Raw genomic sequence first — 25371 nt, 5'->3', positions numbered from 1 at the left:
TCTGGCTTGCTGAAGATACTATGAAGATTGGTTTAACTTACAAATGACATTCTCTACAAAGGGTTCTCAAAGTCCACAACTTATAAACCAGAATGTTAGACCATAAACAGACCAATAATGGAACTGTTAAGACATCTCACTCTCCTTCTCTCCACTTTTCTGCATGTACACCTACAATAAGGATTTGCTTTTCAAACAAGTCAAAAACACAATGATGATACAGTTCAAATAAAACAAGTAGTTCATTTATTTACACATGTACAAAAAATGTGCACAAATACAGTGATACAAATTCTATTAGGGTTCATAGATTGGCTTAACACCAATGGAGTGGCGCCCAAAATGGCCATGGGCTTTAGAGAACTGGGTAATGTTAGTCACCCATTCTGAGCTTATAAATCTGCCCACTTCAAATGTAACAGGTACATTAGAAAGAAGTACATGAGCGAGGCTGTAACGCACCATACATCTTAAAATAGGAACGCTAGTTTGGAGCTGCTTTCTCGAGGCCAAATACTGATTCACTCATGTGTCAGTTAAAAGAACAGCTCAGATCAGCACACCTGTCCTAAGAAGCATAATACATATGAACTTAGGCTCAGCTATTAGGTGCATCTGTTGAGCCACATCAGTGCTGAACACTCCTAAAGGATCACCTTGTCCACTCCTAGTACTGAGAAAAGTGGCCTCTCATCTCCAGTTTATTTCCAACAAGCAAACAGTAAATCACATCTAAACATGTTCAGACTGATGACTTACATGCTCTCGCTCTGTGCTGTATTAAAAAGCTCAGATGGCAACAGTAGAGCTTACCCATCAAGTGGCAATCCTTGTGATGTCCAGCACTTCATTTTACTGGCTTTGTGCAAAGGAAATACTTTCCCCCAAACAAAATAAAATCGGCTAATTTTTTAGGCATGTGATTTGTGACTAGTCTCTATTAGGTGAAAAAATGGAAACATTTACATGGATATATTACAATTTCACAGCTTGGAAATACAAGAGAAGTGGGTGGGTGGTAACACACGCACCCCCCCCCCCAAAAAAAGGGGCAAGCAACCCCCCCCCCCAAAAAAGCACCCACCCCCAAAATGATTCAAAACAAGTCAAAAACGCACACAACAACAAAGCATGTGAGTTCCACCAGGTCCCACTGAATGTATGCTACAGGGAAAGATTTTTATCCCAAGCGAAAAATGGAGAGATTTTTGGCCCCTTAGTGGTTTGTCCAACATCATGTAAAAATAATCCATTTTACCTCACTTACCAGTTAAACGAAGGGCTATCAAAACATAATATCAGTAGAATGGGTAGTATGGGTAAAATAAAAAAAACTCAACCTGAACAGTTAGAGAGCCTGTTATGGAAGAGAAAACCTAATAAAAAAAGATCTTAAAAAGAGAAACATCAAAAGAACCAATTAAACCAGTAAATCAATACACAAAAGTCAATGTAAAAAAACAAAAACAACCAGTTGAACGTATAGAGAAACTACTAGTATAAATGTGACGCCAATGTAAAGAATACTGGAGTTTGGCTGGCAGATTCAGTCTCTACTGTGCCAGTATACTGACATCACCTTGGATACAAGTGACTTCAAATCGTCAGCTTTTGTGTGCACATATTGTATAAATAAGAGTGTAAATGGACAGAGAGCAAGAGACAATAGAGAGCAAAAGACAGACCCTTAGAGGTCAAGTTGGATCTGAACCATTTTGTTGATTGAAGGAGACTGCTCTGCTTTTGAGGTGTTAAGAGAAGAGCCATCAATCAGCCATGTATAGGTGGGCCAACCACTACACTCTGGGTTCTGGCTTCTGGGACACGTAGTCTGAATGTAAAAGAGCAGAACACCAATTGATATTTTACGCATATATCAGGCTACACATTGCAGTGTGGTACAAGTGTCTGGGTCAATAATTTCACTTGTTTTGAGTACATTCCAAACCAAGTAATAAGTGTCACAACTTACTTGGTGCTACTGCCTTCAAACAAGGACATGCCGAGCAGCTACTTGCCGTGATGATCGAAGGGAATGCTATTCTGAGGTGAAGAAAGAGAACATTACAGCACCTGCTCTGTTTCCATCAACAACTTAGGGAACTGGGATTTTTTCAGACAAAAGCTATGCAAAACGAGTATTCCAGAGACATTAAATTCATATTAAACATTCAGAGTATTTGTGGAATTGTTTATGTACATGAATAGTAAGAATGTCAAATTTCTTGGATGATGTAATTCTTCTATTACAACTTTGACAAAGCACAAATACCATAAAAAATAAATAAAAATATATATGCCCCTCCAAATGATTGCTAATGCTTAACCACTGTGTGCACCTCCAGTTTTAAGCTCATTTTTGAATGATATGCACTTGTTCAATTTAACACTAGTTATCTGAAATTGTACACAGACATAGAAGTAGACACTTGTGCCAAGACATCCTTTCACATCCATCAGTCACTATACATCGAGTTTTCCTTTTTATAAAACATTAAAACGTTCAACAACTTACTAAAAGACAATATTAGCTTCATTGTTAAAGGCTAAACAATATTAGCACCATTGCATTTAGGCCCAAAGGTAATGCTGGGGAAAATACTGTAAAGAAATGTTATGCTCTCTCATTTATATTTAAAATTTGTAGCAGTATTACAAATTTTTCCAGCATCAAACGGAAACATTCAGCGATTTGTGATAAACATTGTTGTCCATGCTAGAAGCCACTGAACAGTCTCTCAGCTTCTAGCTCACCCAGCTTCACCCAAACAACTACACAAACTTCAGCTAAAATAAGCCTCTTTCTTGCCATGATGTCCAAAAGTACTGATCAAATTATTCACTAAAAACAATATGCATGACTATCAGTTTCGTCAGTATCATATGCATTACACTTTATCTGGCTTAGAATGCACAAGCAATGTTTTGCTGTGTGCATGGCTATAGCTGACCATGGGTAACCAAATAAGGCAAGAGAAGCATCTACGTTTGTGTCTACGCGCCCTCCATGTCTAAGCATGAATGCAATTGTGAACGATAGCCCCCACCCCCTTCTGCCCAACACCTTGGTACTCAATAGATGTGAACAAGTCACACTCAAAGAAAACAGCCCATTATTGCCAAACAGCAACCATGAAATCTAAAAGGAGGGTGTTAACTGTCTATTCAGAAAGACTGCTATGTGAGTAACGTGCATTTTGTGATTACTAAAGACTTGCAGATTTTGTGGAAGGTTACAACCGAAAGGAACCTGTATTTTTGTGCAAAGACGTGACCAAGCAAAAACTTCACTAACATTCTATATACTTTTTAAACATGTCAGGCAGTTGCTTTTATGGTAAGTGAATTTTCGATGTAAAATCAGAAGTTCTTATAGCATGTTTTAAAAGGCCATTTAAAAGGACAGGCACAGTTGTGGTGGAAATGAACCAAAAAACCCCATGATGTATTCAGTGTGGGATTTCTGGCGGATGGTTATATGTTGATGGCTGAAAATCGGTAAGCATGTACTTATATTAGTCCTAGGAAATTTTATGTAGCTATATGTACTGTATTTTAAGAATATTCCATGCCATCAAGTGATTTATTTTATTATGCCAGATCAGGCACAGGTGCAGGGCCCGATCCGGCATTGTCAAATTGTAAGTATAAATGAGAAGGCATACCATTTCTTTATAGTATTTCCCCAGTATAACCTTAATAGTAATGAATATAATATTGTTTAACAATATTTAACAATGAAGCTATGAAGCCAATATTGTCTTTTAGTAAGTTGTTGCATACTCGATGTATGCATTTGGAGAGGTTTTTGGGCACTTTGGAGAGGTCTAGCACACCTAGTTGAAAATATTGTAGCTACTTATTAATTTCATGTATAAGCTCAAAAATGGTCAATTTATTAGACAAGACCTTGGTGACTCAAATGTAGAGGATAACTGAAAATGAATCTCCAGCATCAAAATACACAATATAAACCCCCCAAATCCCCCAAAAGATGTTTTTGTTTGACATTTTCTTCTGCATTAGATGAGCCCAAATGATGGAAAAATAAGCCTGATGTGAATGGATGTCTTGTCCCAAATGTCTACTTCAGTTTGTATCCTGAATGATCATTGTGCTGTGTGTACAATTACAAATAACTAGAGTTAAAGTAATCAAGTGCAAATCATTCAAAAATTTGCTTACAACTGGAGGTGCACATACGGGTTTTAATGTACACTCAGTCTCCCACTCCCTCATTTCCCAGATATAAATTAATCCTAGTTCTGGACTGCACTAGACCATGACTGGAGACAACTTTTGTATATCTAAACCCTGTTTAAGGACACAATAATCTACCTCATGTTAAGACAACATAAAAGTAGTTCCCATCTCCAGTTACAACACCCTTTAAGCAGATCCAGAGACACAGATGTTAGGTTGACTAGAGTTTATTAAGGATTTCTCCATTCTGCTGAAGTGCTCAAACAGGCTGATACTTGGGGTTGGAGCATCTTGTGGTTGTGTTGAGGGTGGGGATAGCCTCTACCTGTGAGGTGGACATGCGGGAGGTGTCTTGCCGCCCGGTCAGGTCTGAGGAGGAGACGTTGACTGGAGCGCCACGGTGCAGGCGCATGCTGACCTTGCGCTCCCGCTCCATGCCGGACACCAGCCGCGGTGACGATGTGTTTGCTGGCAAACCCCACATAACAACGTTCACACACATGAAGAAACCTTTAGATAAATAAACATAAAACCCCATACAGCAGCACTGTCCAAATAATGAGGGCAATTCCATTGAAAGAAACTAGTATAACAAAAGAAAGAAAGGTGTGTGTGTGTGTGTATATACAGGCTCACCAGTATGTGAGGCTGATGTGAGGGGTGTGGGAGGTGCTGCGTCCTGTGTAGCGCGGGGTCTGCCTGAGGCTGCGGGCATGCCTCTGGCACCAGGGTTCCTGCCGTGCCTCAGCCTCTCCTCCCGGTCTCTCCTCTCTCTCTCAGCGTCCTCTGCTGCTCGGTTAGCACCCTTAGTGAGAACATCGAGGTGAGAAGATAGTTTCAAAACTCTCTACAGGCACTTCAGCCACCATCACAAACACACAAACACTTCATTCATAGTCATGTGATGGAGCTGCTGCAGTTACAGCCACAACAGTACAGCATTCATGGACAGTAAATGTGCAAACTGTGCTTACAAATTTGAGCATGTTCCAATCAAAGACGTAGTCATAGGAAAATCCTTGTCTGTGGAACAGGTTCCTGAAGAGCTGCCTCAAGTATGAGTAGTCTGGCTTGTCGTCAAAGCGCAGGGAGCGGCAGAAGTTGAGGTATGTGGCAAATTCAGCTACAGGTGCAAACACACACACACACACAAACACACTTTCTGACCGAACCTCAAAATGTGGAAGCAAAAAAAGGGAACAGTAACTTGAGCAGGGCCGTTACATACATGGGTAGCCTTTGCAAAGCACTTCGATGGGAGTAGACATTTTCTTCTCACTGATGCGCTCGTATTTCTGTCTCTTGGTGGCAGCCTTCAGACCCTGCCATGGTAGTGAGCCCAGGTTAAAATACATCAGCACATAGCCCAAAGACTCCAGGTCATCCCGCCGAGATTGCTCTGAAAGTGCATATAGCACACAGACAAACGTCAGAAGGTAGAGCCCAGAGACCAGTAACATAACATGCATCAATAAGCCGTCATGCTATAACAAGCCAGTACTGCCCATGTGTGCACATAGTGTTTCCTACAGGAGATGCGCGCACACACACACACACACACACACACACACACACACACACACACACACACACACACGCGCGCGCACACGACCATTTAAGCATGAAGACTCCAAATTAGGCCCAGTGCACCTGGAGCACACAAAAAAACCTAATGGAAAAACAAACCCAGGAAAGCTACAGATCTCTCTGTACAGACTCTGCACCTACTCAGAGTTCTGCTATAGGCCAACTAGGCCAGCTCCTCTGCTGCCATTTACGACATGACTATAATCCCGCCTCCTGGCAGGCGCAGGCATGAGGAGCAGCAGTGCATATGCTTTACCTATGCCCAGGTGGGTGTTAATGGAGGCGTAGCGGGCCGTGCCCGTCAGGTTCTTGTTCTCGCGGTAGGGAATGTGCTGGTGGGTGCGGGCGTCCCGGTACTTCTTGGCCAGGCCAAAGTCGATGATGTAAACCAGGTTGCCCTTCTTTCCCAGACCCATCAGGAAGTTATCGGGCTTCACATCTCTGTGGATGAAGTTCTTGGAGTGGATGTATTCTATACGGCTGATCTGTAGGGAGAATGTGTGTCAAGACATGGTGGACCAAAATGGGGATAATTCTATCATGCAATGAACAGAACACTACTAAAGGAAACAGTGTCAAATCAAAAACTGAACAGCAAAAACTGCTCTGTAAGCAAGATCATTTAAAACTAAAAGATCACAACATGTGGTGCTTTATTTTCTAGGTGAGCACAACTTTATACTGAAATGAGTAGGTCTTCAGCAAAGGTTATATACTGAGTGTTAAGAGGAATGCAAGAGGGTTGGAAGAATACTGGAACTAATACCCATCTCCGTGCCCTTTCATTTGGGCTAAATCATTTGGCAAACAATCTTCTGAAGTTCACAGTGGCAGCCAGTATGCCACAGAAAAAAAATAAATACCCAACCCTCAACATATACATGAAGATTTTGTGTTCTTATACATTGGTGAGCTCATTTTCTTTAGGGATAAAGCCTACCACCTATTATTTTCTAAAAGCTCATTTCTGTGTTTAAGCCTTTTCCTGTTGTGAGCCCAGCTCCACCTACTTCCTGCCCTGTTTTACTGTTATTCTTGTCCACCTCACCATCTGGTCAGCCAGCAGCAGGACAGTCTTCAGGCTAAATTTCCTGGAGCAGAAATTGAAGAGGTCTTCCAGACTGGGCCCAAGCAGCTCCATGACCATAACGTTATAGTCTCCCTCTGCACCACACCACTTTATGGTGGGGATACCGACTGCAGGGTGAATGTCACAAAAATTAATAGATACTGAGTCTTCAGTCTGAAACCTTTGCATTTTCTTGCTTTCGTTTAAAAATGACAGCAGTGGTGCATCACCTCCTCCCTGCATCATCTTGTAGATCTTGCTCTCAATGTGGAGCTGAGGATGTTTGGTCTTTACACATTCCAGCTTGATGGCCACTTCCTCCCCAACAGAGATGTCTGTTCCTGGGATAGGAGAGTTGAAAGGACAAAGAGATAAAGATATTGGGAAACAAAGTAAATCCAGTTTAAATTTTCAGTAAGATGCTAAGCCTCTTCACTTTGGATAAAAATATACCATAATTAAAAAGGAATGACCCAACACACCAATGGACCAGACTATCAAAGCACTGCATGGAAATGTTATACTGTGGATGTCAAAAGGTTTTATCAAATGTATTTTTCCAAAGGTGTGCACCAATGAATGCATAACTTGGTGAACTATGCAAATACTTGTAATGGTAACAAAATTAGGGTAATAGTCAGTCGGGCTCCAACTAAAGATTTGATAAACACAGACCAACTGGTTACTGAAGTGACAAATCAACTATTCATATTGTGGGTTGCACAATATCTTCAGCCATCAGTTTTTAAAATGTAGCTTGAGGTTGCTTTAGGCATGTGCTAACTAATAGTAAAGGTTTTTGGTGTTGCCATTGCACTATTGTTCACCCCAGTATGCATGAATCACTAGCTACAACTGGGAGCATACTAGTCAAAAACATGTCACCATCTAAACAATTAAATTCACTGGGAAGTACATTGTTAACTAAATTCGATGACCAATGTCGATGACATGTTGCACCCCTAATTATTAGGCTAGGTATTAAACAGATCAGCTTCAGAAATGTTCAAATGTAGGCTTGTACCCATCCTCATTCTATTAAAAGAACAAATATCCTTCTAGAATTTGTCAAATTCTAGGATTTTTATTTTAACAAAATATATAATCTCAGAGGTTTAAATAAACATAACAGTGGACAATGGCATGTAGTTAACCAAGTTTCAAATCATCTTTCCCATTTATAAAACCAATTAGAATTCCGCCTGAAATGTAAATGGATGTAGGACTTTGCCAGAAACTCAAAGACCTGTTACTCAGGTTTGTAATGAAAGTAGGTGCTTCTAATGCAAATACTGACACAGAAGCTGGGTAAACAAGTCTTGACAAGCTCCAATCCTGACTTTAGGTTCATCACAGTAGCAAGAGGAACTGATCCTTTTGATTAGACATAGATTTCAACATTGTTGAAATCGTGAGCAAGCTGAGACCTAGCCCCATCTAAGAGCAACGTAAACAGAACACTGCTCTCTGGCTGCAGAGCACAGCTCCAGCAGTACTCTAAAGACAACCAATAATAGACCCACCCCATTACATAAGACCCAATGAAAAAAACTGTTACCATAAGAGGCAATACAACAGGCGGACACATTTTCAGGTATTTTTTAAACAAGCGGCACTTAAAACTACAAGGCCAACCCTTCTCGAATGCAGGAGCATTACGCAAGTGTCAGTGTGATGAAAGCAAACGGGGATTCTGGGTGAATAAGGCAGTGGAACCATCATGTGGGTGAGTGAAACACCTTCGGCATACCCTGGTATTGTATGACGTGCGTGACCTACTGGGAAAACCCAGCAATGATGGAGCCGATGCAATGAGCAAACAGCATGGACAAGGAGACATGGAGGAAAATGTCTCTGTGGAAGATTACTGAACAGTGATAGACCTTATGAAGCACCATGGTTGGACAAGATAGGAGCAAGCACCATGGTTGGACAAGATGGGACCATTTTTGGCTCATTCGATGAATTGACAATTTTCACCTGTTCATGCAGACTTGTAGAAGTACATTAACATCTTAGAAGATTAGATGTGTTCAATGGTGTCCAAAAGACAGGAAAAACAACTAAAAAAACCAAACAAACAAACCACCCCAACCAAACAAATAGAAACAAACAAAAACTCCTCTTGGCATCAAAAAAAGTGCAGAGGAAAAAAAAAGATGACTGTAGTTATTAAACAATAATGGCTAAGCACAACAAGTCTGAAAGCACACCACACCCACTAACTCCTGTTTCACTCACACCCCACACAACATCTGCAATGATCTGGAATTGCAGAGGGAGCGGCAGTGCCAATCTTGGTTCAGTTTCCACCTTCTCCATGTCAATTAATATGATACTAGAAATACACAGACATCGAGATGTGTGACACAGGGACACTGAGCTTACAATGGCCATTTCCCAACAACAACAACAACAACAACAACAACAAAAACAGAAGGCAGCTTACATCTAAACCAAAATCTTGTCTAAGCAGTTTATTCTTTGTGTGCCTTGTTAAAATTGTGTCAAAGCACATACAACAGGACAAAAAAAAGAAAAAGAAATTAACCTAATTAAAAGCCTTGACTATATTACGTAAAATCTCAGTCTAAGTAAAGGCTTCTCTTGCAGTATTGTGACATGAAACCACTGAGAGGGAAGTGGAGACAAAGCCTTGCATGAAGGCAAACTGATATTTCCTTCAACAGCTCAGATGAGACACTCCTGCCTAATAAGGGCAAAACATCACATATTATACCAGTTTGACAGAAGTGTCATCCACTAGATAAACTATTGTTGGAGATCTATGCAATGTGAATTAGATACTCATACCTGCTACACTTTAATATACAGCTCATTTCAGTATAGCTACATATAGAACTTAAGTATAAATGACTTGGTGTATTAAAGAACCAAGCACATAACATGGAATGTCACTAACATAACTAACAAAAGTAGCTCTGCTTGATGTTTCTAACAAATTACTTCAAAATTCAAGGTGGCATGGCTCTGAATTTATTGAAAATATGACAAAGGTGTCTGCCAATATCGTTACCGATGCCACCAGCCAGATAGTAAAGGACAGAACATGGAAAAGTAAGAAAATCAGACACTAAAACCCATCAGTAATACTAAATGTGCTCGTTCTTACCTCAAACTGACCTGTTTTCAGTACTCTAAGTTTGAAACTATCACCCAAGATGTAACCTATACAGCCCTGGGTGGCTTTTTGGCAGTAATCGGAAGTTGCAATATGGAAAAATGGTTTATAGATGTCATTCTAACTCAAGTAAAAATTCCTAATAAATAACCCGCATTAGAAGTTTCCTACCCATCACTGCCTAAAATTTACTTTCACTCTATATCTACCAAACCCACTGCTTCCCAGACACTAATTTGAGCAAAAGGCCAAGACAACATTAAACTAACCATTTCCATACCTTCCTTTGACCAGAACCACCACATTACACCATTTATAGAAATACCACAAGTATGTAATTATAAACACCACAGTAGTTTGTCCCATATCAACAATAAAATCAGCTGATCTTACATCACTGACCGGTGTGGCCTCTGGATTTCTCTTAAAACCTGTCTAGACAGGTAAGCCCACTATACAATTATAGGGTTGTGTCCCAAATAATGAAGAACCACGTTAGAACGTCTGTTGTGTAGTTAGGTAGCCAGGTTCATAACTAATATGACTGGATATATGGATTAGTATGACTGGACGTGTGGATTGAATTAAAGCCAACCCCAGCGCAGCTCCAAAATTTGTTCATGTGCCAATGATGTCATTTGACACGACACCTAGATAAAGCTATAGACACACAATATGTGGCTTAACCAAATGTCATATAGCTATCAAACCCTGTTTTGATAAACTTTAGTTATAAACTACTTCACAAGGAGATTAACTTGTTAGCTAGCTAGGCTAACGTTACATCTTGCCACATGTCCAAAACTACTCCAACTCCAAACTAGCTAACCTAGGTTAGTGGTTTTGTCAGTTTTCACCCACCTAGCTTGCACTGTATCATCATTTCAAGTGCAAGTATCGAGTTTAGGTAGCTAGCGAGCTCTTTAGCTAGCCAAGTACCTAGTTGGCTAGCTAGCTACAAAAGTTATCCCAACGTAGGTTATTTTTTCTGTGAGCAAGCTTAATGTAGCTAGACTAGCTAGATAACTAACTATACGCACTAGACCCCCGTTTCGATTAAAAGATAGCTAGCGTTAGTTAACTAGCCAGTTAACTAGTTAAGATAGTTAACTTACTGAACCAGCTAACCTATCTTAAGCACCTCACGTAATCGAAGACAATCGATTAGTTAGGTGTCTAAATTGAAATCCATACTTACCCAAATAAATGTCACCAAATGATCCACTTCCAATTTTTCTGCCCAGTCTGTATCGGTTGCCCACTCGGAGCTCCATTGCTGTGGTGACACTTAGCTAGCAGTATAATTATTTAAGATAATATGAATTCCTCAGATCTGAAAACTTGTCACCTAACAAAAAAAAATCACGCAGTTTAACAAAAAGCTGTTGACAATCCTTTCTGCTTTACGCTACTCCAACCGACCCGAATTCCTGGATCCTCCGACACAGTTCAATTTTCACCATTACTTTTCAATTGTACCAATCACTAAAATATCACAATATTAGCCTTGGACAAAAGCTTAAAGTCTGTATATTATGCTCTTGTAAGTTTGATTTTCATTTTTTCTTTCTTTAATGAAGATGGGAGTGGATTTTATCCCGTACAACCTCTTCGAAGTTGCTAACATCTAGCTGTCACGGGCCTCCTGTTTTCAGATAATAACCGAAACGTTAAGTTGTGACATCACTTCCCCTAGCAACGTGGGAGGGTCTTTGCGGGCAGAAGTTTTATTACGCCAGTCACGTTTAATGCCTTGTACAACATGAGTCTAATTGTATTGCTTAAATTCGGTCTGGACATTTGCTCTGGTTATTATGAATATATTAAGCTTATTAATTAAATCAAGCAATACAGTAAATACACAATATCCCAATATTCAGTCTAGGTAAAAGTCCGAGATTAAGAAAATATTCACACCAAGATAATATGAGGTTGTAGTTCATGTGGGAAACAGTCACATGCAAGATACTCTGAGATTCTTACACAAATATCAAGCGATATATTCCTTTTTTATTTTCAATCTAAAGTTGATAATGCAAACTACCGATTTCCTGTCGTGGAGCAGTATTCTTTAATTGCAAAATTAATACAGAGTTTTAAAAAGTTGGATGATAATGTCAACCCGACGAAGAAACAGCTACACACATACATGCGTGTATATAAATTACATTACACGCCTTGTACTAAAACGCTTTGCAACATCGGAGACACGCCCACTAGTCCACGGATATATAGACAACTTTTTGATTGGTCGCGCAAGAGCCAATGCCCGTGCCTACACGTGGCTGTAGTGTTTTTTTTGTTTGTTTTTTTTTCTCGGCTGGATTGCGTAATAGTAAATGCACGTGTTCTACAATGCGCTGTTTGTGGGTTGGTTGGTCTTTGTATTGCATAAGCAACAAGCTGTTGGCTGTAACTGTAACTCTTACAGTTCAAACGATTTTCCATTCTTAAGAAATGTTATTATTAATTAGACGTTATTATTATTATGCATGCTAAAAGACTAGTACAAAGATAAAATAGGCGAACGCAAAGATAAAATAAGCATACCTTTAAACGCTTGGCCCCGGACAGGCTGCTAGCTGTCAAATATAGTAAATCAGATCACAGCCTCCACAAGACATCTTATCTCATGGTCACCATGACAGTGTAATATCTGTTCAAGAAAACGAAAAGATTTTAGCCTTGTGCTATATACCATGAAAAATCAAATATGATTGCACTTCCAAATATTCAACATTACTTCCTTAGAACAGAATGTTTATAGATGTAAAGGAATACAAAATACATCAAGTTAATCCCTATACGAAATGTTCAGTGACGTTGACACCAGTTAAAAATATTGTCCTGGCCAGATTTGACCACTTTTGTTTCTTCGACCACCTGTATTCTTTTTCTTTTCCTTTCTTTCTGTGTGTTGTCTTAGTTTAATTATTTACATTTTAATTCTGGTTATTTTTTAAATAACCAGAATAAAAAAACTCCGAGTAGTACGACGATGTCTCGGTAGCTAGCAAGATAACGTTACACCCTTATCGTTGTTTGCCGTGTGTTGACGTCTCACCCCGTCCCCTTTAAAGGCATGCGATGGCCCAAATGTAACTCAAGTCCTGCAGCGAGCTTGCTGTTCGTTTGCAGCTGCCCCACGTGTGCTTCTGCATCACGAGGCTACGTTTGGGCATGGGTTTGAATTTAAGATACACAAACAGTTTTAGGAATGACACCGATTTAAGAATAATGAAGAAACCTAGCGATTTCCCATACTTATGTAAACTCGTACTTATTTCCTGTGTTTAAGGTTTTTATGAATTTGTTCATGAGGACATCTAGTGGCTTCAACAAAAAACAACAGCAACAGATTTAATATAAATGAGGAAGGATATTAGGCTACAATCATTTGTCTAAAGGGTTAGAAAAGTGATAATAGAATACAGTATGTACATTATTAAACATCATGCACCATCATCTTAAACATACATTTAAAATCCGATGTTGCGGGTGAGAGTGATTGGAATCATAAAATGTGTGTGTTAAAATGAGTGTTATGCATTGAAAGAAAATGGATTTCTAAGAGCAATGAGCTGTGTGTACTTGAGCTACATTTCTCAGTTGTTATATTCCAAGAATATAAAACATATCATGGCTTTATATTTATTTGTTTATTTATTTTTGAGAGGATCTGGGCTAAATCCAGAGCACTGGGAAATTCCATCCAGTGGAAGCTGTGACCCTTCTTGCCCTTACGTTTTCCAAGAAGACATGTTTTTTTTTTGGTGCCATTTTCTTGCTCGCATCTTACTTCTCATTGCTTCACATATACTGAACAAGCACACTTTAGATAATCTTCTTCTCAGACCTCAGTTAACCACAACTTCTCTTCATTTGAAATCAGTCAGTGACGTTTGAAGAAAAGATAAACAGGGAGGCTTGTTCTGTGGATATGATCAAAGTAGTCTCTGGCAGATGGCCATCCTGTGTTCACCCTGGGACTAGAGTGGGCTCTGTGAATACTCTCCAGTAATAACATGAATGACAAATGTGGTGCTTTAGAACATGTTTGCTTGTTCTGGGTGACAGATATTCTTTTACATTCAAAACATCTTCTACATTTGATTTCCTTTTCTATTAAATATGAAACAGACTGTGTCAGAAGACAAGATGTCAGATTCATAAGCTCAGTGTCAACCTCAGAGATATTTTAGCGTTTCCAGCAACGACAAACCAAACCAACAATTTAAGTAAGCAAAGGCAGCGAGGCATTAAGGTGGGGGGTGCCAGAAGGTATGGAAGTTGTTTTCAAGCCTCAATTGTTTTGTTTACTTTCCTCTTAACATATACCTCTCTACTGTGTCCATTCCACATTTCATCCTGTATGGAGGCCTCATCTGGTAAGAACACAGAATCATTTAGGGTGACCACTCTTACACATATATCCTAATAGGTTCATGATACTGTACTGTATATATTGTTCCTATCATATGTTTATTCAATGATGGAATGCTTTAAGTATACGTTTTAGATTATTTGACTTCACAATTAAGGAGAGTCTCACTTATTAAAGATGCTTAACATGTTGTCCAGTCTCTCGAGATGCCCTTTTGTGTTATTTAGTATGTAAACAAGGAGACAGGTGAGGTAATGGACATCTGTCTGTAATAATCTGGGAATGTGGTATGGCATAACTTCCTTCTGTTCTCTCTCCCAGTCTTAAAACTCTCCATGTCTTTCCCTCCCTCCCTCGACCCTCTCTGCTCTCTATTCAGTCTTTTCCCGCTTTCTATCATGCTCTCTCTCAATTTCTTTTTTAAATCCCTTTCTTTCTCTCTTTCTCTCCCTTCTTTTTTCCATCCTTTCTTTTCTTTTTTTTTTTGCTCTCCCCCCTTTGGAACTTTGTGTGTTCGTCTCCCGCACGTGTCCCCTGTAATACGTCTTCTGCTCCTCCTCCTCCGTTCTGTTGTTGTTCTCCTCCTGCCCCTCCCTCTGTCCTGCTCCCTTCCTGAGCTGCCTCTCTGCCTCCTGATGGCTCACTGGGCTTGGGAGCGCAGGAGCTAGAAGCTTCGTACAGCCTCTGGGACGGCATCAGCGGCTCTCCTCCACCCGCATCCACAGAGCAAACGAAAGGGGACCCCCTGACAACTCAGCTTTGCTCCCTCCAACAGTAGAGGTAGGTGTTTTCTTTTGGGCAGTGATGCCATCTCACTAACATCCAGGTGTAAGCACACACCAAAGTATGACTCGGATGCCAGGGCTGGAGGATTTTAAAGCAGTTGTCTGCCTGAAACTATTCTTTGTTACTTGCAGCTGCTCCTTGTGGGGCGAGTGGACAGGGTTTGAATAGTGATGAGTTACCGATGCAACAGTGTGAGAAACACACAGGAAGCTTTTTCCACATGCCAGAGTTAACTTAATCCTCATGTAATAAACATCCTGGCAAGATAACAACAAACCCAGCATGATTTGAATTTTCCTCATAACTAAAAATAGAAAATATGTTTAACTGGAATAACAATGACTTTATGCAGCATATTTAGCACACTGATGAAAAAAACAAACAAAACACACACTTGTAATGTACAAATCAACAGTACCCCTTCCTACCCTGTTATGAAGAAGGATAATCTGTTTTAAATCACTGATGAAACCCATGTTATAAGACGATTAACACAGACAAAGGTCACAGTTGAAATTAGGGCATGAATTCTTTGGGCATGGAATCTTAAACCTCAGTTCACAATTGCTTCACTTCTGAACTTGATTCATTCAGCAAGAGACAGACCTAGAAAGCCATTAAACATTTTCTCAAGAGTTCATAAAAGTTGTTCAGGGTTCAGAGCCAATGGAACCCCGTGATCCAACTTTTGCAAAGCTCATTGATCTCACATAAACAGGGTACGCTTGCACATGATAAAAAGCTTCTCACATCATTTTCAGAATCAGTCTAGCCAAAAACATAAATGTGGCTTAATTTAGCATGAAGTTGTTTAGAAGAGCTGCAGCTAGCACTGGCTGCTACTCAGTGGCACACTGCGTGGACCACAGTGCAGTACTGGGGACTGTTGCCATGTGGCTTCGGTCCGTGTTGTTTATACAGGTTAGATGGGTGGCAGAGTTCAGTGATGTGCCACGTGGACTTGAAAGGATGCTCACTCACTCTCGACCCTTGCTCTAAAGCTCAGGGTCACATTCAGCCTGGCTCGATTTACAGCGGCTGTTAACTTTAAGAGAATAAGTGTTGGAAAGTCCAGGTTAAAATGAATGTTTCGATTTCTCCTTTATCAGCGCTGGGAACTTTCAGTGTCTTTCAGATTCATGTGGCACATCACTTTTAATTAGCATGTCACACCTGACACAAGTGTCAAGGCTGATGGTTGGCTTTGTCCTGGCTGCTGTGACAGACGTTTCCCACGTCCCACCCCGATAGTGGACACTACAGTCTCACTAGCAGTAGCAATATGATACTTGAGCAAGGAAACAATAATACTTTTTTTCAAAAGAAACTCCAGGGTCCCGCTTTAAGCTTCCCCCGATTGACGAGTTGAACGCCAGCCACTGTTTAATCATCAGGTGGAAGCGTTCACTGGTGCGTACCGTACTCGCACAACATGCAGGCCTGTTGGTGCAGGCACGTTACTGAATACTCTGTCTGCAGTTGGACTTTGCAGCCCCTCGTGTTTGTCTGCAGCTGAGTGAAACGTGAGCGCGTTCGGGTCGGGTGGGAGGCAGCCTTTCAATATGGCCCATGCGGGTGCGTTATTCCCGCAGAGAAAAGCAAAAGGAAATTCATTCCCTTTCACTGGCTAGCTGCGCGGGAGCAGCTGTTCTGCCGCATTGGCCCCTTTACAGCCGCACCGGAGGATAAGTGCACCCTTATGGGATTCATTCATGCAGAGATTGTCAGCGCTGAAACGGGCGGCGACCCTTTTGAGGGGGTTGTTCTGGTGCTTTCTTTGGGATCTTAGAGCTACACAAACCATTACATCCCCCACGCACCAGCTTCATATGTCATCATTCACTAAGGCGGTAGAGGGCTGGAGGGACTAGAGGCATCAGGGTGGATAAAACAGGAAAGTAAGGTGTGAGGTGGGTTGATGGGGCAGGTAGGCACTTGACTGCCCAGGCTGATGAGGGTACCTACGGGCTATCAGATTGAAACAGTGCATATCCTATGTGTGTGGTCTCTAATAGAGCATAGCAAAGCACCTCAAGTGCAAAGCAGGCCAGGTATTGTGGGGTTAAAAGTAGGCAATCTGTAAGTATTTTGTTGTTTTGACTGTCTATTCCGGCATATAGGATCTGAAATGAAACATTGACTATGAAAACCTGCTTTAATTCAAGGGTATTTACATCTACATCTCCATTGGGTGAGCCACAACCATAGTAATGCCTAGTCTCTCATAACAGGAGTATTGCATAATTAGTTTGTACTTCATACAAAGAGAGTTAACAAAGGATTTAGAGTTGATTCAAGATGTGACTTTTGCATATGGAATCTGCAGCTATTATCTCTCAACATGGAACAATAATAGAATAAATGACTCAGACAACTCCAAAAAATATTATAATAATAAAGAAAAAAACCCACACCACAGAAAACCACAGCACAGGATTGGCAAAGGATGCTATGTCATGAAGAAAAACTGCTGAACAAATGACAAAGTTTAGGATGCAGACATCTATGTGTCACAGACTGCCATGAGAAGAACATGCCACGATCACTTCAGAGGGTTTACCACAAGATTCAAATTAGTAGTAAGTCTTGAGAAAAAAGCAACACAACACAAACCAGAAAACCTGGTTACAGTTTGCTAAAAAGTACACAGAAAATTCTTGCCAAAGTCCTGTGGAGAGATGAGCCTGTACCAGAATGGTGAAGAGAAGAAGGTGCAGAGTCAAAAGGGGATGCTTATGATTCAGAACAGACCTCCTCCTCTGTGAAACAGAGTGGTGTGGGCATGTACAGCTGTCAGTGGAATGTCGTCACTGTTGACAGCAGCGACGTGAACCTCAGCACCCTACCTGATCAGATTCTATCCACATGCCTCAAAACGCACTGGACAGTGTTTCACCTTGCAGCACGACAGAGACCTGAAACATGCTGCCAAAGACACAGTGAATGGCTGAAAGTGAATGTTTTTGCTTGGACCAGTCAGTCACCTGACATGAACCCCACTGAGAATTCCTTTCACTTACTGTTCTCCAAACCTTGCAATCCAGGCTTGGGTGAATCCAGATGCCTTTTATGTGTCTTCCCAGACACTCATCAATTTGCAGTGCAAAGGATTAGTAACCAAGTACTACATATAAAGATTAATGAGGTACAGAGATAAAGATTCTATTAATTTGTCCAATTATTTATGATCACCAAAAATAGTGGGGCTATGTATGTACAGGAGTATTATTCCCATATGGTTCTCTCCGTTAAAGCTGACAGTCTGCACTATTACAGTTGGCTCGTTTAAAATTTAATGTGCTGGAATACAGAGAACAAAACAACAAAGGCTGTGTCACTGTCTGATTATTTATGGCTTGCACTGTAGCTGATTTCCTGCCCCCCTTACTGGAATGGAACAGTCCTCACCTCAGTAAAAAGGAGAGAATGGAGTTTTGACCTCATGGATGAACAAAAAGTTTTTTTGCAGGAGCCAGGGAGAGTTTAGAAAGTCATTAAGTTGTACCCGGAGGGTGATTCACCAGAGACATGACCCTTAACCCAACTCCCAAACACAGTCAAAGATAAGTTTTATCCAGCAGGACTACACTCTGCAGACTTTAAAACTGTTCTACCCTCACTGTGTAAATCAAGAGACAGGCTCGCCAAACCCACCACAATTGTGCCCTAGAGGACAGACAAGTCAGTGCATGCCTGCACCATTGGACAGAGACAGTGAAGGCAAAAAATCAGATTGGGATGCAGTAATTAGCTTCCATTTTGAGAAAGCTCACTGCATTTGGAGCAACAGTAGTGGGAATATTGGAATTTTGAGAGACTGTGGTAGAAAGCACACATCTAAGACACAAAGCTCTTGGGGCATTTCCTCATTGATATTTCAGTAGCCTGTTTTGGCTCTATTGATGCTAGGAAAACCATTTTCTGTTGGTTTGCTTCTGCTGCCGGATTACCTCTCCCAGAGTCAACAGTGTGGACAGTGGATGTGGTGTCAGACGATCTGAGTGAGAGCAGTAGGATGCTGATGACTTAGAGCCTGGAGTTCCCAGGAGGTGGGGGAAGTAATAACACTCACAGCTTATGTAAGATGCTTATAGTCAGCTCAGAGCAGATGTTGATAAAGCCAAGCAGACTTTTTTTGTGCTGGAGTGAAGGCGTCCCTGAATGAAGCTCCATACGAGTAAACATGACCTTTAGACCCCGACATCCGCAGGAAGGAGAGAGTCCGAACCCAGGCTATCAGATGTGAAGCCCTAAACATGAGGGAGACAAACAAGCCATCCAAAATGGAAGCTGAGAAATAGGCTCGTGAATGAGTTCAAATACCACACACACACACACATACACACACGCACAGACACGCGCACAGACACGCGCACACACATACACGCACGCACACACACACACACACGCGCACACACACACACACACACACGCACACACGCACACACGCACACACGCACACACACATACACACACACGAGTTCTGCCTGTGATATTGTGGATTAGTGGTGCAGACCTGTCCCACTCATCTGTTTGATCAGTACTGAGGAGAAGTGAATGTCAGATGATACACAAGTGCACACATCAAAAGATTAGTGAGGGATTAGAGTTGCCTTAAAACAGCTGCCCCCCAAAAGCTTTGAACTTCCACAAGTTTTTCCATCCCCATGTGTCTCTCAAACCTATGCTTAGACATCACAGACAGCACTTTAGTTCAAACACAGTGAGATGTGTTAGATTGCGAGTGTGAACAGATTACGCTTATGCTCACCGGGTTATATGTTTGCTGGAAACTATAGGATTGAATTTGAAGTTGTTTCAGCTGGAACTGTTATATTTCCTTCATGTCATCCTTCAGTCATGCGATTGACCATATCTAGATAGATGTGGGCTAAGGAATATGACATTATACACAGACAAGCTGCATGTAGTATGCACCTCCTAATGATTATAATGTGGCTCTTGTTCTCATAGACCACTGATTTTTGAATTAATAACCTGCTGAACAAACACACAAAGCTCTTGCATAAATGTACCTACATGAGTCCTATAATCTTACCGCAGTACTTGACCTACTGTCAACACACTCTATCATTTGCTTAGTCTATAACCGGAGACCTGCTCTCATCAGTTTGTGTCTGCACAGCTGGAAATGGTGACAGCTGCACACACTGGAGTAATTTTCCACTCCTTTCAGCTCAGGAGAGAAATCCAAGTTATTGCTGTTTATATATATAACCAAGAATGTTTGTGCAAAGTCTCCCGCATTACTTGCTCTGTCCACCGGCTTGCGCCTGGAACAGCGTTAGCATTCCTCCCTGAGAAACTGGGTTGCTCTGAAAGGCTGTGGCAGTTGGAGAGCATCCACTTCAGTGAGTCAGAGGCAGGCATGTCTCTGTCACATGTGACTATTCATTTATTTAAGACAGCAGCTTTTGTGGTTGAAAATGAAAAGGCTTACCAACCCCCCCCCCACCAAAAAATAAATGAAACTCTGCATATGAACATCAAGTTAGCCAATTCCCTGTGCACTCAATTTTCATGCATTGTTAGAAGGTGTTTGCAGCCATTGTTAGAAGGTTATCCCAGGGCATTCTTAATACATTCTGACTATGTTTCATTCTTCTTTGAAGCCAAAGCTAAAGCATGCATGATGCTCAGAATGCTCTAGATCTCAGTGTAATTTACTGCCACGGTTCCACAAAAATGCAAGGAGTGTGCAGTAGCGCAGTCACCTCTGCACATTCCTCACACACAGCCCTTTACACGATTAGGACCATGCAGGAACTGGGACGCTATTCCAACAATAAATTTCCCAAGCACATGGGTCCACTTTGAAACAGCCCATCAGAAAAAAATCAAGTGTAGGGAATTGATCTTAGGTTAATTACCACTAAGCAAACAATTACTTAAATGCAGAGATAGCAATGAGTGGCATCTACATTTGGTCCAAGATAAAGCAGATTTAGGGGCAGTGGTGTAATTGTTGGAGGTAGCCGATCAGTTGGCCAAACACTCATGTCAAAGCTCTTTCCTTCAAAGTCATGAGACCTTTCAGAAGGGTCCACGTGAGCCTTTTTCCTCATGTGGCATCATATGGGAAAAAAGGGGTTGGAAACAGATGTTATTGTTAAGTGTAAATGATGGAGTTAGACATTCATTTTGAATATTCCTCTCATAATGCAAGTGCATGCTGTGTTGAATTTAACATTATACTAATTTAAAATATTTAGAAGAAACAAAGTGCTTCGAGTCACTATGTTACTAACTGGCACATTGGAATTCATGCCTAGGCTGCTCTCTGTCCTATCTATGCATGCTTGCAACTGGTGTTGGATCACCTAGTCAGTTTACATAATGTGAAAACCGAAAGACTGCACTTCGACTCATGGTAACATGGTAACACACACCCTGTGACCTTGGCAACGCATTGCACAAAACCTAAAACTGTCTCATATTACAGTGTTGGTAAGGGGGAGCATGTCTGTGTAATCAGTGGTGTTAAATGCTGCTTTACCACCAATGTTTTTGAAACACGACCTGTTTTAAAACTGTGTTCACTGTTGTTTCTATTTCCTGTAATGGCGGTAATTAAAAAGCCTGTCTAGACTGACGATGGAGCACTTAAGGAGCAGGATAAGAGAGTTGGCTCCTGGGTACAGCAAAGCCGCTGCCCACTCCATTTTCACTGTAGTCAAAGACTGTAAAAGAAGAACTGTAATACATCCCTAAAACTAGCTCCAAAACCACTTTAATCCGATCCAGGAATGTTTTTGACCCAATCTCTGGAATTTGTTTTGGCTAACTAAACCATAATTACTACCTCTGATATTTGAAAAGAGTTGTAAACAATAGGACTCAAAATGATTCAGAATGACTATGTTCAAAATATTTATTCCAAATTCGTTCATTTGCAACATTTGTAAGCCTTTGACTGGCCACACGGCACATGTCTCAGATGACCCAGGTGTCTGTTGGCCATGGAATGCCCCTGCTGGTGCTCTGCATCGGACTACTGATGCTAATGTGTGCAAGATGGGCTGAGCCATTCAGAGCCCCTTACCCTGAGGAGGAGCTGGACAGACATGACTCCCGAAAAGACACAGACTACCACAGAGACCCCAGTTACAAGGAGTCAAGGTACATAGAAAATGTAACATTTCGGTTCACAATGGCATTAACAACTTATCACAATGAATGAGATTCATTCATAACACAATGAGCTGTACTCTAAAGTTTTTCGAATTTCCTCCATTGTGAATATTGTATGCTAAGAAAGCTGATGATCAAGGTATTAATGGTACCAGAGACACTGACACAGTGTCTTTCGCTCCTACAGGGACAGCAGGAGAACAGAGGAGTGCCGGCGATGCTGTGACCCAGGGGAGGAGCCCCTACAGTACGGCAGCCCTTACCCACAATACCAGGTGGTTCCACAGATAAACATCACTATTCTCAAAGGTACAATATTTATGCCTAACAGTAAAACCTGGCCGAACTCTCCAGGGCTAAAAATAAGGCATTCAATCACAGACCTATTCAGTAAAGCAATGGATTACATATTGTTGTCCATTGCATATTGTTTTCATATGTAACAATTACATATTGTTATCCATTTGTTTCATTTTTCTTTTTTTCTTTAGCTAATGGGATAGGTCAGGTTTAGGATAATGTTTTTATGACAATGCTTAAAGGTGTAACTGTAAAGACAGGCACCAGGCTTGGTTAACCAAGAATAAGGTACAATAAGTCAAAATGTATTTTGCAGAGGAAATGGCATGTTATTGTCCAAATATTCTGGTAAAACCAACTAGATAATTAAACATTTTAGGACTGTTAAAAAGTTAAAGAATATGTTTTGAATAAAGATTTGTTGTTTGCCTTATGTCTATTAAGACTGCAGTAACACACTAAATCACAATAAAGACTTCATAAAGACAAGCCTCCCAGCACATACACAAACCTAAGCATGTACTTCAAGCACTTTGTTTGACGTATCCCTCCTGTAGCCTATTAAAGTTCCCTGCATCATACAGGAGAAAAGGGAGAGAATGGCCAGCGAGGATCTTATGGAAAGGCAGGCAAGATGGGGCAGATGGGCCCCAGGGGACCCCTCGGCCTGAAAGGCGCCAAGGGCAACGTGGGCCCGCAAGGAAATGCCTGCAAGTCCTACTTTGCTGCCTTCTCCGTGGGCCGTAAGAAAGCGCTACACAGCAACGACTACTACCAGACGCTGGTGTTCGACACGGAGCTCGTCAACCTGTACGGCCACTTCAACATGTTCACGGGTAAGTTCTTCTGCTACGTGCCAGGGATCTACTTCTTCAACCTGAACGTGCACACGTGGAACCAGAAGGAGACGTACCTACACGTGATGAAGAACGAGAAGGAGACGGCCATCCTGTACGCGCAGCCCAGCGACCGCTCCATCATGCAGAGCCAGAGCCTGATGCTGGAGCTGGAGGGCGACGACGAGGTGTGGGTGCGCCTTTACAAGGGCGAGAGGGAGAACGCCGTCTTCAGCGACGACTTTGACACGTACATCACGTTTAACGGTCACCTCATCAAAGCCAAGAGCGAAGGCTAGCGGGCCTTAGCCGTGTGTGTATGGGCATAAAACGTATCCAAGAGTGCTGTTTTTTTTTTTTTAAAGAAAATCATTTGTATTGAACGTATAGTATATACTGTATATAAGAAGCGCTTCTCAGTTTATGTAATATAATTATAGAGCGATTTAATTATGAAGTGAACCGACAGATATCAGGTGCTCTACGAACATAAAGCTAAACGCTGAAGGAGCAAGCCAGACTTCAAAAATGACCTCGGGACATCCGTTTCCACACGTGAATGATGCCGTGCTTTGCTGAGAAAGTGTGATGCTATGTTAGTGGTGGTCAGCCCTCATCATCCATAAATCCAATATGACAATGGACACAGACCAGTGTGTTAGCATATGTTTTGGGGAAACACAATGAGAATTGGCATGGTTTATACGTGATGTGGTTTATTTGATTTACCTGCAGAGCCTGGGTCCTGGCTCTGTCCTATCTCCCATTCTCAGGACACGGGGGATGACACGAGGGAGGAAATGAATTACTAGCAGTGTGATAGCAGCTCTGCCTCTCCGGCTCCAATAATATAAGCTACAAATAACAATGAACCAAATCCTTAAAAAGGAGATACTCTAGCTTTATAAAACATCAAATCGAGACTTTTAAAGTACACACAAACACACCACATATTCATTATTGTCATTATCTTGCACTAGTCTGAGAGAAATGGTGGAGTTTAATTATCAAAAGGTGCTCTGATCATTTACGATACAGTTTTGATGGTACTGTTGAACAATATTCTTATTATATTCTTTTATGTCTAGCAGGTTTCTACAATATGCATATTTTTATATTCTCATTTGTATGTTTACAGTGTCTGAAAGCCTGTAAAGGACTCGTTTTAGGAATAAGACAAAGGCAAAATCTGAAATGATCAAACATTATAGGCATACTAGTCAGTTAATCTGTTTAAAAGTAGAATTATTAACAATTATTTAATTGAATAGGTGAAAATGTCATCCCCCCCCCCCCCCCCCAAAAAAAAGCTTCAACATTTTGTTTGTAAAAAAAGTCCCTGAGATGATGATGCCCATGAGTGAACTGTGGTTTATACAGGAAATGTTTAAGAGAAGAGAAATGGAGGCCTCAAGAGAAAGACGCACTTTTATTGTCAACAGCTGTAAATGTCCTTTTCTTCCTACTGACATTAAAGTGACTCTGTATGTTACAGGGCCCAGTTTTAGCCTCCCGTTAGATGTTCAGGGGCTCTATGGCACATACAAATGTGATGCACAAATAAACATTTTCAAATAATACAACAAATAAAGGAAGGCCACAAAACCTTGGCATAGTGTATCAGTGTGCTAGGCTGTTTGTGGCTGTGTGCGGGTGTGTCCGTATTTCCTCTGGACTGGTTGGCCTGTGAAATGACCCAGAGGATTGTTTTGGCCTGAGAAGTCTGTTGAACTAATGCTGGTCCAGTTCTTTCATACCCTGCCCCGGCAAAGCCCAGCAACAGCAGGAACTCAGAGCACACTTAAAACCTTTTTCATTCACCTCTGGCTCGAACTGCTTTATGTACACCACAGTAGCTTTAATCCTGCGATTATCTGTGACACATAGATATTTAATACTACAATTATTATAT

General features: G+C 41.2%; 2 protein-coding genes across 6 annotated transcripts; one reads left to right on the top strand and one right to left on the bottom strand.

Annotated features, from left to right (window-relative positions):
- Window positions 1-223: 223 nt before the first annotated feature.
- On the bottom strand, window positions 224-11665 carry csnk1db (casein kinase 1, delta b). Of its 4 annotated transcripts, none has more exons than XM_081697597.1 (10): window positions 11200-11663; window positions 7090-7200; window positions 6839-6987; window positions 6047-6275; window positions 5432-5602; window positions 5178-5326; window positions 4840-5008; window positions 4529-4671; window positions 1973-2038; window positions 224-1831 (listed from the first exon to the last, which is right to left on the bottom strand). In XM_081697597.1, exons 1-9 carry the CDS (start codon window positions 11273-11275, stop codon window positions 1988-1990), a joined length of 1248 nt encoding a protein of 415 aa, XP_081553723.1. In that variant the 5' UTR covers window positions 11276-11663; the 3' UTR covers window positions 224-1831; window positions 1973-1987. The 4 variants fall into 4 exon arrangements, with proteins under 4 accessions (XP_081553723.1, XP_035389449.1, XP_081553721.1 ...); XM_035533556.2 differs by having other exon boundaries at window positions 1973-2043; window positions 11200-11661; XM_081697595.1 differs by having other exon boundaries at window positions 6839-7200; window positions 11200-11665.
- Window positions 11666-14984: 3319 nt separating this feature from the next.
- c1qtnf1 (C1q and TNF related 1) lies at window positions 14985-25077 on the top strand. 2 transcript variants are annotated; one of them, XM_027013371.3, is made up of 4 exons: window positions 14985-15165; window positions 22130-22311; window positions 22511-22632; window positions 23208-25077. In XM_027013371.3, exons 2-4 carry the CDS (start codon window positions 22130-22132, stop codon window positions 23756-23758), a joined length of 855 nt encoding a protein of 284 aa, XP_026869172.3. In that variant the 5' UTR covers window positions 14985-15165; the 3' UTR covers window positions 23759-25077. The 2 variants fall into 2 exon arrangements, with proteins under 2 accessions (XP_026869172.3, XP_026869171.3); XM_027013370.3 differs by lacking the exon at window positions 14985-15165 and having other exon boundaries at window positions 22121-22311.
- Window positions 25078-25371: the final 294 nt, after the last annotated feature.

Source organism: Electrophorus electricus, chromosome 15 (assembly GCF_041902795.1).
Source record: "Electrophorus electricus isolate QZ-2024a chromosome 15, ASM4190279v1, whole genome shotgun sequence".
In the NCBI taxonomy this organism is placed as follows: Eukaryota; Metazoa; Chordata; class Actinopteri; order Gymnotiformes; family Gymnotidae; genus Electrophorus; species Electrophorus electricus.
This window is presented reverse-complemented; position numbering and strand designations above follow the sequence as displayed.

Coding starts and splice junctions, on each gene's coding strand:
- csnk1db (XM_081697595.1), bottom strand. CDS start 11,275: ATGGAGCTCCGAGTGGGCAACCGATACAGACTGGGCAGAAAAATTGGA. Junction 6,276..6,838: donor TGCTGCTGGCTGACCAGATG/GTGAGGTGGACA, acceptor TTCTCCCTACAG/ATCAGCCGTATAGAATACAT. Junction 5,009..5,177: donor ATTGGAACATGCTCAAATTT/GTAAGCACAGTT, acceptor GTTCTCACTAAG/GGTGCTAACCGAGCAGCAGA.
- c1qtnf1 (XM_027013370.3), top strand. CDS start 22,121: ATGTCTCAGATGACCCAGGTGTCTGTTGGCCATGGAATGCCCCTGCTG. Junction 22,312..22,510: donor CCCAGTTACAAGGAGTCAAG/GTACATAGAAAA, acceptor TCGCTCCTACAG/GGACAGCAGGAGAACAGAGG. Junction 22,633..23,207: donor AAACATCACTATTCTCAAAG/GTACAATATTTA, acceptor TGCATCATACAG/GAGAAAAGGGAGAGAATGGC.